We start from the raw sequence: 11,379 nt of genomic DNA on the forward strand, positions 1-11,379 counted from the left end.
CCTTACCTTCGGAACACTTGGGTCAAAATAAAAATAAAAATAAATATTTTTGCTAATTTAACGAACTTTCACAAAAAATAACAATTTTAGTGAATGGAAGTGAATTTGAAATAAATAACTTTTAACTCCAAATGATCAGCCACTCAGTAATTGTAGCTTAGGAATTGTTCGTGCAGATGTGCTGGTATTTATTAGCTAAAATCTTTATCGAATCATCAATCTACCTCGGCAATATAATTGACCTAAAATCCCGTTAGTTTTATGAGGTATGAATGCTAAAAAATAACACGTAATAATGTCTTAATATAAAAATATAATAATTAAAACTTTCTATAGAAACGTTTGTGGTATTTATGTTCCCTACTATAATGTTTTGAAAGTTAAATTATGAAAATGATCATGACAATAAGAACCTACGCGTATTTAGTGCATTTCGTTAGATATCTTATATAGACTCAATGTATGTACTAATTCAAAAATTCTTTAAGAAATTCCAAAATAATGCGGTCATTCCAATCTGATACATTTTATTTTAATAAGCACAGATGTTGATGACCTACTCGTCAAATGTCAAAGCATAAGCAAGTCTTCTGTAATGTAAAAATGCTTCAAGTTGCAAATGCTACATATTGATTCCAGGTCTATAAGTTTACAACTGCTGACAATGTTGCAACTAAAAATATTATGTACAAACTGTTTACTTGAGTCAATTCAGTGTAACTTGTCTTACACTTCAATAGAACAAGTGAATATATCTGAGAACCCCGCAGCACTCGGCGGACTATTCTTGAGGATACCTAGAGAACAGAGTATTAATCATAAGGCGAGGATCAGCATAAAGGGTCGACCAAAGGTCCCAGTAGATCCGGGTGGTTGTGGAAAGCCAGAACGGAGGAATAGTTGATAAATCAGTCCATTGGGGTTTGTTTACATTAAGTCGATAGCAATAACAGCACTCATTAAAGGTAGAACACATATTTGTATAAATGATAACACTATCTAACTGATAAAGGCGAGCTGTAAATCAAAGGCACATCGATGTAGCACAAGAGACCGATAAGTTCTCCAAGATGGAGCATCACTCTTCGATCAAGGTAATTTTTATCTAATTAATATTTGGATAATATAGTAACCGAAAAGAAGATGGTGATTACGATTATGATGATGACGAAACAACATATTATAGTGATGTCACGGCTCGACTCAACTTTCATAAATTTATATTTTAAACCATCGATAGTCTTAATTTATTTTAATATTAGTGGCTGGAGCTTAGGAAAACAACAACAATAACAAAACATTATCGGTACTCGTTGAATGGCGAGGTGACATTACTATTTGTAGGTTATGTCGATTCACGTTTACTAGGATAGTGGCGCAAATAGTAATAATATAGTATAAATATTGATTAAATATCGACTGTTTTCGTTATTTAAAATAAATATTGACCACAATAGATTTGATACTAAGATATCATATAAACCAGCAGATATACACATCACCTTTCTCTTATCCTCTTGACACTCAGCATTCAACAACCTCAACTTCATAACAATTCGACAAAACAATTATGATATAAACAAAAATAATTTAGTGGAACATAACCTTGATTTACCTCAGCATAAAGAGATGACTGTGCGCTGAGGTATAGGCCCACTTAAAACATTACACAAAACACATTCACACTAATATACCTAACACGTCCAATTTAATTACGTTATTACTAAAATTACAAACTTTCATCGAGATAAGCATATTTATTTTAGTTCAAACTAAACCCCAATAAATATAATAGACAGGCGTATTGGCCGCATAACCTCGGGACCGATTAGTTTTCCCAACAATAAGCTGGAAGAAAACTAGGTTTGTAGTTCTTCCCCGATAAACTGTGAATATATAGAACGAACCTTTACTCAGGCCTATCAAATGAGTTACGTAACTAATTTTGTAAAATAGGTCGGAAAGGGAAAAGTTACCAACCGGTTGATACGTATATAATAAAAATTCGCACTCACTATATGATAGATAAAGGTGATATACAGCGAGGAAAAAACAAATATGGCGGTATGCCATAGTGATAAGTCTCAGTGAGTTGGTGTCAGTGAGTGGGGAGGGTACGTGGCGGTTCAGTGAGCAGCCATATTGATATTGAAATGCAGTCGCAATCCTCTCCTCTTTTGGTGAGTTAACTTTACCTCATTTTAATACACTATAATCATTTGAATATTTTGAAAACTTTTCCAATATTGGCATTGGTACTTGTTCAGTTATTGGATTACTCGAAGGTTAGATTACGTTGGTATTTTGGGATTCGGGGCCGGGTGTTTGAATTTTCGAACAGACTTAAGGTTAGTAAACAACAGTTAGCATATAATGGCACATTAGTTTGATTTTATTTCAAAAACTGATTAACAAAAGCACGATTATAATTGAATTGATGGATGTAATCAGTTACTACTTCATATAACTTTGTTAACTTCTTGAACATTTAACTTTAAATACTGCGGATTCATGTTGTACGCATTTTGTTAATGCATCTGTGAAATAGTTTGAATATTTTGTTTTACTCGGCCACATTTGTTTATTCTATCGAGTTTAGCATGAGTAATGTTGAGAATTTAACTATTCATTAGTATACATGGGGTTTATACAGTATAGGTGTCGAACCCAAATTTGGTCCGGTTCAAGGCCAAGCCCAACTCACAGCTCTACACGATGGCACAATATGGCAGATTTGTACAGCATTAACTTTGTTTTGAGAGCTTTGCAATAATAGAGACTTTAACTTTATATATTCAATTAATTTATATTGTTTCAATTCTATTTAATTTTCAAACCGACCAATAAACTTAACCACCACGTGGACATCATGACACGTGGTCATGTGATCAACATGTTAGGACCTGCCGTACCCAACACGATGCTTTCATATAGAATGTATACTGGATTTAATAGACATTTACTTACGAGTATGCTGTTTTAAATCGGGAACTGTTAAGAATATTTAATTCTTGAGTTATATTCACGTTTAACATAAAAATAATGGTCATCACTTTATTAAATTACAATTTCTAATTTGATCAGAAACTTCGGTTATTTGTTTATTCGTCCTAATCAATATGTGGCCACCTATCAATCCATAAATACGGTCATTGTTGGTGTCTAGTTTGAAAATATATTGGGCCACCTGCTGCTTTCATAACGAAAAAAGTAATTTAATATTAATGAAATCTTAGTTGCTACTTCAATCACAGTCCCTTGAACCTTTAACTCTAAAATGCAAATGTTCCAAATAAAATGAATAAATAATTTACAAAAGATATTATCTGTATTGTTTGGATTCAATATTCTAAATTATTTAGTGCTATAATTGGTTGATTGCCTTATTATTAATTCGGACATGTGTTAAACAACTTGATTTCTACAACGATGGTAATCTTTCACAATATCACGTAGCCATATAAACCTTTTAGTTAATTTTCGTTGGGTTAAATTGTTAAGGTGTACCCTCCCTAGAATTTAATGGTTCAATAGAATGAATACTATAAACATTGTATCAACGTATTACCATCGTAAGGTTCGAGCATGGGTTTTAGTGTGAGACTGATACAAATATGGCATAGTTTTAGGATCGTTTTTAATCGACAGTAGAATTATTAGTAGAGAAGTAGAGAAAGGAAACATAGTTTAGATACCATTTTTCTCATGCAAATTATTTAAATCATACAATGTGAAAGTAGATTATTCAACCCAACTATAAATTTACTGACTTAAATATATATAACTTTTCTAGTATAAAATAACACGTATACAATTGTACGTTATTTTAGTTTTATGCTTACATCTACGTTTTATTTTTTGTTTAGCAATTTGTCATATTATTACACGTAAATTGGAAACCAAGTATAAGAGTAAGTAAATAGTTTTCTTGGTGCCATATTGTAATGAAGTTAAATGCAGTAGATTCAAGTATGGCAATGTATTTAATATTTTTGCGTTGAATTTAAACTTAACTTTGGTAAACTCGTTTCCGTAGAAGATACTGCAGGTTTTTGGACATAACAATATTTGGTTTTTAAAATATTTAAAGATAATGAACAACGATTATGTTACAATTGATTGTAGAAAACTCGTATGATGAGTTAAATAAATAAACTAAATAATCAATGGGTACGGTATTTTCAACAACTTAATAACTACAATTGGACTTTATTGCTAATCTATTACTAATAAATTCTTTCACGGTAAAAGGATAAGGCTTACACAACAAATATAACATGAATCAATTATGTTACAGTCTAAGATGGGTGCTATGTAGTAAAAAATCTCAACAGTTAATCTAGTATTTACTTTTTTAAGCTAAAAACTATTTGTGAATACGTTATCAATGTTTTGAGTCTTCAATGGCTGGATATTTAAATAATTCATCAATACAGTACTCCAAAAATCTTCAAAACGCAGAAACTTTGTAGTAAAAGTCAAGGTGTCTTTATTACATAGTCGGACTAACTGACTGAAAACAGGTTCTTACAATAAGGCTTACTTTAGACTAAAACCAATCTTCATATGTGGAATGAACTAGAATGAGTAAAACTGAAATAACACTTTTGTTATACTAAAGAAAATATACTACCATACTGCACGTTTTAAAACGCCGTATGCAGATGGAAGAGGAGAAACCCCCAATCAAATAACAACCCTGCAGAATCTATCTGGTTATTATTTTATTCATGTTTCAATGTGTAATCACACTACCTACTGCCAATTTGAAATATGTAAATGTGATTACCATAGACATCTTACGATGAACTGTATCCAAGAATGTGCATTAATTCCATCTCGTACAGAATCGAAAAGTAGTCCAAACTTGAATATAAAATCCTTAGAATATTATATACTTTTCCCTGGTAAATCTTAAACTGAAGTAATATTTGTTGAATACGTACATTTATTAGTGAACTAACTAACAATTGATTGCGTTGTTAATACACTCTAATCAATACACTCTAGTATATTAATAATATTTGGTAACATCTTGGACTTTGGTACGTGAGGACTGGGTTTTTATTACTGACAAATTCAACCATTCTAGGTTTCGAACGAAATCCTTAAAAAGGGTTTTGATTGATGGATAAAAAATTTAACTGGCGCACACTAAAAAACAAGGTGGCTGTAAGGGGTTGGAAAATCTAAATTCATCCTCGGACTTTCCTTCCAAGACTAAATAATTATGAATCTGACTAAATAACACAACAATGTTGGCTTAATGAGAGACATAGATCTTGTCCAATGATTTGCATATGCACAGTTAGACCACGACTTCTTGTAATATATTATAACTAATAATTATTGTAATTTATGTGCAATAACTACCAACTAAATATTATATTTATGAATTATTTGTCAACTGTCTTAGGCAATCCTATGTGACAAGTTCCACGATTAAGATTTTTTCTGATATACTTTAGCCAAAAAGATTCTCAAAACACAAACATATTATTATTGCTTGCCACCGTAACTGATATAAACGTATTTCTGTACCATCCGAGGCGTCCAGGTAAACGGGAAAGGGGGAAACAGGGAAATCTATGTAAATCTTTGTAGCCAAGAAAATTACGAAAAATTGTTTGTAGGAACGGACAGCTTTGATTTGTAATAATCGCCTGTTTATATCCGGCATTTGCTCACGGAAGTTGCCGTGATCACCTTTCAGGGTATTGGCGTTTTTTGTTTTGTTTTTTTTTTTGAAACGTCACCAATTTAGATAAACTAAAAACAATAAATTGACATGGCACCAAAGAATGGTTTCACGGTTACCACACCCGCAATTTGTCTCATTCCGCGGCATGTAGCCATCATCTTCAACCCATTGGGACTTGCCACCAATATGGCGGTGCCCTGTTGGTACCAAAGTACCAGCACTGTTGTTTTTAAGTAGGTTATCAGCACTGATACCTATCCCAAGAACTGAGAGTCGTCTTCGGTTACAGACAAATCACTATATAAGATACAATCGCTTAAAAATTGTTGAATACTAACAAAATAAAATTTCAGGTCTTCAGAGCCATGCTTATCGGCCTCTGTCTTTTGGCTCTCTTTTGTGGGATGATTGATGCCAGTGGGCTGAACATTATCGGCATGCCTTTGTCCGCACATCCCATGGGTGACTCCATGGACTTCACGATGGGTGGTGGCAAGAACTGCGATGACGAAGAAGAAGAGGAGGAGGATGACGACGACCAACCACAGAACCAGTGTTTGGACGTCAAGGCATCAGCCTGGACTCTGAGCAACGTAAGTAGAATATTGTAGTTAGATTTGAATATGCTATCAATACAAGAGTGACATGAATCTTAAGCATCGAGTTATGTAGAAATATTCAAATATTGAAACTTTTGTGTTTTTAACACGATAAAAAAGTTACCATTAGAGTGCATTATCAAGTTCTGTGAAATTAAAGATGCAATTTAGATAATTCAGCCCGAAAAAGGTTTTGATGTAAAGCATATTACTTTGTAAATTGTATTAACGAACCATAGTAAAAATACACTCCTGCTTTATAATATTTCGATACGTAACTACTATACGGGTTAGAAGTTTATATCGTACAACATAGTTTAAATACATTAAATACTTGACAATTTTCAAGAATAGCTTGACAAAGTAATTATTAAATGACAACGTGTATTTTCATATTAAATAAAGGTAAAAAAGTAAATCAGTAAATTTACTCACCCCTTTTAATTGTCCGTTTAAAATTTGAAATCCTTATCGGTTTCAGGTTTAGACATACGAATACGAGTTTTTCAATAATATTAAGATACCGAATTCAGAACATTGGAATATCGTGTGGCAGTAAAAACATTCACTATTCACATGAAAGAGTTCTCTCTCGTATGTGATAGCCTAAGTTGTGTCAAATAATCTACAACAAGTACCCATTTCGCCTTACTGTTTTACTTACAGTCAAAAGCTTAGAGTAAATAAACATATTTGATGTCCGGTTCTAAGACCTGCACCGATGATAAGTTCCAATGAAGTCTCCAAGTATCAGAATACCTCATACCTGTAACGGTTTGAAAGTTTGCGTTCACTTTCATGGCTTCCTGATGAGTACTGGAATTGTGAATCCTTTCTTATATTTCCATAAAACCAGTCTAATAAGGCATTTATGGCTGGTTATGAAACATTTATGACAGTTAACTTGTGATACTCAACATGTTCATTACTTGTTGTATGATTCTCTGTTGTTAGATGTACCGCGACCAGCCTCTCTTCATGAACTTCAGACCGAGAACCGAAGAAGCCATGTTGATTGACAATATCTGTTATACTTTCTTCCCCCTCCCCGATGACCAGTTTACCTACGTCATGTACAGTTCAACTGTATAGTAAGTATTACATCTAGTTAGTAGGGCTTTGTATATTGTACTTAAGAAATGCAAATGGGAAACGATACTGTAAATTAATAGTAGCAATTAGAACTTTTTGTGTGCGCATACACGATCGAGTGCATGTATGGAATTATTTATGTTCCTCTAACCCATGAAAAAGAGAGGACGAGGTTTGAATCTGTGTATTTTGTAAAAAGATTCAGCTCAATACATTTAGTCCTCCTCTCCAACTGGAATCTCCTACCTTCATATACGTAGGATAATAAAATCTGAACCCGTATTTAGAGGATAGTATTTTTTGCGTTATTGAGCGAAATATGTAAGTAATCTGATAGAAGTATTCCATTATAAGATTAGTGTCGAAAATCATCATTTAACCCCAGTGTTTCCTTGTCAGTTTTAAAAATGCTAACAGACCTATTTAATTTTGCAAATAATAAGAGCTTTATAATGGTTTATAACTTTATAAATATAGTGGAATTCAAAATAGCATCTCTTTATATATGTATATAATGTATATATGTATTATAATGTATATACGTATTATAATGTATATAATGTAATAATTAATGGCCTATATAATGTGTTTATGAAATCACCAATTATACCGTTTCTAATTAAGTGCTTACCTTTAATCTATATACCTTAAAATCGATTGCTCCTCATTTAACTTATCAATGGCCCTTAAAGTTAGTTATAAGGGTAGAGTACTTATTTAAATAAAAACAATATATTTTGTGTGAGGTCATTAAGTGTAAATACTATGATACCTAGTGTTAAATTGGTTTGTTTCTATCCTAAAATATTATAATTTGTATTCCAGCCGTGACGGTTCTAATCTGATTGAGTCTGACATTGTCACTGATGTGCAGCTCGGAATCTTCAGAGCAGCAAGTAAGAATATTTTCTTTGAATTTAACAAAACAAATCGAGTAATTATTTTAGTACGTGTTTCCTTCAAAACATCAAACTGTTTCTGGAATTCTAAATGGGAGTTTATCACTATTTACATTACTTGTTTAAATAACTAATTGGCAGAAATTAATTTTTAGCTCAGTTCTCAAGTATGATAACTTTCTTGTAAATGACATGACTTGGTATTACGTTCCAACTTCTTAAAGTAGAGTTACTGGTGTATTAGCATAATTTAAACTTGAATTATTTTTATAAAAGTAGGATAATAAATACTTTTTTGGCATAAGTTCCGCAACTTTTTCTCTCGAGTATTTTTTGAAATAAAGAAGTCAAATCCAACTCTAGATGCAATAATACATGAATGAATGTTCCAGGCCCTTACTGTACCTACAAGGACCACGTACTCGGCTACGCCGGATGTGACACCTTCGTCATGTACCGATGCTACATGTCCAGCGGTGAGTATACAAACAACTAAACTAGTCAGGGCGTATCACATTAAACTATGAAGGAATCAATCAAGTGAAAATGCCTTTAAATGTTATGGTTACTTTACTTTTACTATGAATCATTTTATTTTAATTTTAAGGCATTCAGTGTGCAAAAATACCAACCCCAAGCCTTAAGAAAGATCACTTCATTGAAAGAGAATTTTAAAAAGGTATTTAGATTAACAGATTGTGTATTACAGATGCAAATAGAATTTTAAAGAACTTTCGGTAGCTATATATTAGTTTTTAGAAACGGAATTAAAACTTAAAAATCTTTTCCCAGAGTGCAGGAACAAGAACGCTTTGTTCACGTTCGGTCTGTCCCAAAGTTGCAAGCAGATCTCCATCTCTTGCTTGCAGAAGATTGAAGACATCATCCAGGGCAACGGAATCCCGGAACAAGACTATGTTGCCTTGCCGATGAAACTTCCCACCAAATGCGTGTTTGAGCCTGTCTGCACATTCAAGGGCGAAGTGGAAGTTTTCAACGCGGTGGATGTCATCGCTCCGAGAGAAATAGTGGTTCCCTTCATCGAAGAGGAGATTGAGATCCTGCCTCCACCACCCGTGATCGTCACCTCAGTGGCCGATGAGCTCTTCCTTCCCGAATTCCCTGTCACTTTGGCCCCTCCTGTTTCGATACCACCATTCCTCGGCTACTCGAGGCCCTCTTATCTGGGAAGAATACCCAACGTGGGCAGATACTCCAACTATTTTCCCGGCAGAAGATAAACATCACAGTAGATTATAGCTAATGTAGTTTCGGTTAAAAATTAAGTTTAACATCGAGCAGCAATATCCCTGTCTTCTGCTTTCCGACAAACGAAGAACTTCATTCTCAGTGATCACGAAGCCTCATTTCATTTACGGCTGGACTCCTTTTTATGAGTGCCTTAATGTATTAAGGCGTATTGACGACATAATAGCTATACATAGTAATAAAATAATTTTATAACATTTGTGTAGTTATTAATTTTTACATACTTCATGAACGAAAGTCAATCTAGGTAAATGTTTTGCCAATACGGGCATAGATGTACAGTACTTCAATAGGCCACACTTTTAGCACTATTCAAAACAACACCACGAACTGTACAATAATATTTTTAACAGGACTTTAAAAAATTACTATAGTGTATATATGTCGAAAATAACAAGCAATGAAACTGGTAATAGTTAAATCGATATTTTAATCATCCAAATTCCTTTTGTGTGTGTATAGCTTATATGTTAAACCATCTATGTTAGTATGTACCAATTTATTTCAGAGATTATATACTTCGTTCCTCCAACATAAAATACGCATTTGGTGGGAAATGCACAAGATATTTTACAATATAAAATTCTTACCTGAATCAGGGAGGATTCAAACCGAAGGAAATATTACATCCAAAACTAAGAGATTGAATTATTAAGTCAAGATTTTCGTTAGTCCTGGTCGAATACGAAAATAATTTTATTCAAATAGGTGTAACGTTCTTTTTACAGTATCAAACAACGATCTTTCTTGAGGCTTAGGTATTGCAGACTAGAAACGCCAAAACACTATGGATCTTTATTTGGACTCATTTACGTCATGGTTGAATTTATTAGGCAACGTGTAAAACCAAAACCATCGGTGCTAACTTTTTTAATTGAAAGTAATGAAAAGCCATAATAATCTTTGCCGATTCATCAGGGAGTAAAATGTCATAAAAGATAACAGTAAAATAGTTTACATTGTTCAAAGTTTAAAATGTCAAACCTTTTCCCAGATTGCAGGAACAAGAACGCTTTGTTCACGTTCGGTCTGTCCCAAAGTTGCAAGCAGATCTCCATCTCTTGCTTGCAGAAGATTGAAGACATCATCCAGGGCAACGGAATCCCGGAACAAGACTATGTTGCCTTGCCGATGAAACTTCCCACCAAATGCGTGTTTGAGCCTGTCTGCACATTCAAGGGCGAAGTGGAGGTCTTCAACACTGTAGGGATTGCCCAAAGCGAGCTGATCAGCCCCGCCCCGTATTTCGAGGAAGAGATAGTTTATCTTGATTTGCCGGAAGTGTCCCTAGCTCCTGTTATTGCCCCATACGATCAACAATCAATACTCCTGAAGCCCATCAACCTTGGTCCTCCTGGCCGCCAAGGCAATTACTTTAATGCCGGACACAACAACTTCTTCAAACGATGACCAACCAAATAAATGACTACAATGTTTTGTAAAAAAAAATAAAAATGCGATGCCAATTCTCTAATATTATTCTTAAAGCTAAGTTGGAAAATATGCTGATAGCTTTCATTACTTGATTTATTAATTATTTATAAAAGAGGAGTTGATGGTCTGCTTTAAAAGTGTTTACGAATTCGAACCCGGAAGCAATACAGTTAGACATTTATCAATATTTTTAACGCCGCTAATATAATATAATGTACTAAGTTTAGCTATTTAATTATTTACATTTTAAATCATTTTTGCGTAGTCACAAGCTTAAATAGTTTTAAACCGTGACGTATACTCAGGATCAATTTTTTTTCTATTTGTTTTGTTCAAAGTTAACGCTAGGGATATTTTAAAATAGATTAAACCTGCTTAGAGAATA

The 11,379-nt window shown here is 33.5% G+C and overlaps 1 protein-coding gene across 3 annotated transcripts; it reads left to right on the top strand.

Moving 5' to 3' along the window:
* The first annotated feature begins 1,010 nt into the window (after positions 1–1,010).
* LOC128998765 (uncharacterized) lies at positions 1,011–11,029 on the top strand. 3 transcript variants are annotated; one of them, XM_054425109.1, is made up of 6 exons: positions 1,011–1,094; positions 6,055–6,294; positions 7,255–7,391; positions 8,218–8,288; positions 8,684–8,767; positions 9,084–9,757. In XM_054425109.1, the coding sequence occupies exons 1-6, from the start codon at positions 1,071–1,073 to the stop codon at positions 9,530–9,532; spliced, it is 1,005 nt and encodes a 334-aa protein (XP_054281084.1). In that variant the 5' UTR covers positions 1,011–1,070; the 3' UTR covers positions 9,533–9,757. The 3 variants fall into 3 exon arrangements, with proteins under 3 accessions (XP_054281084.1, XP_054281085.1, XP_054281083.1); XM_054425110.1 differs by lacking the exons at positions 1,011–1,094; positions 9,084–9,757 and adding exons at positions 2,075–2,180; positions 10,555–11,029; XM_054425108.1 differs by lacking the exon at positions 1,011–1,094 and adding an exon at positions 2,077–2,180.
* Positions 11,030–11,379: the final 350 nt, after the last annotated feature.

The sequence above is a fragment of the Macrosteles quadrilineatus genome, unplaced genomic scaffold (assembly GCF_028750875.1).
Source record: "Macrosteles quadrilineatus isolate MER2022 unplaced genomic scaffold, UCM_ALF_1.0 Scaffold_7__1_contigs__length_78375512, whole genome shotgun sequence".
Classification (NCBI taxonomy): domain Eukaryota; kingdom Metazoa; phylum Arthropoda; class Insecta; order Hemiptera; family Cicadellidae; genus Macrosteles; species Macrosteles quadrilineatus.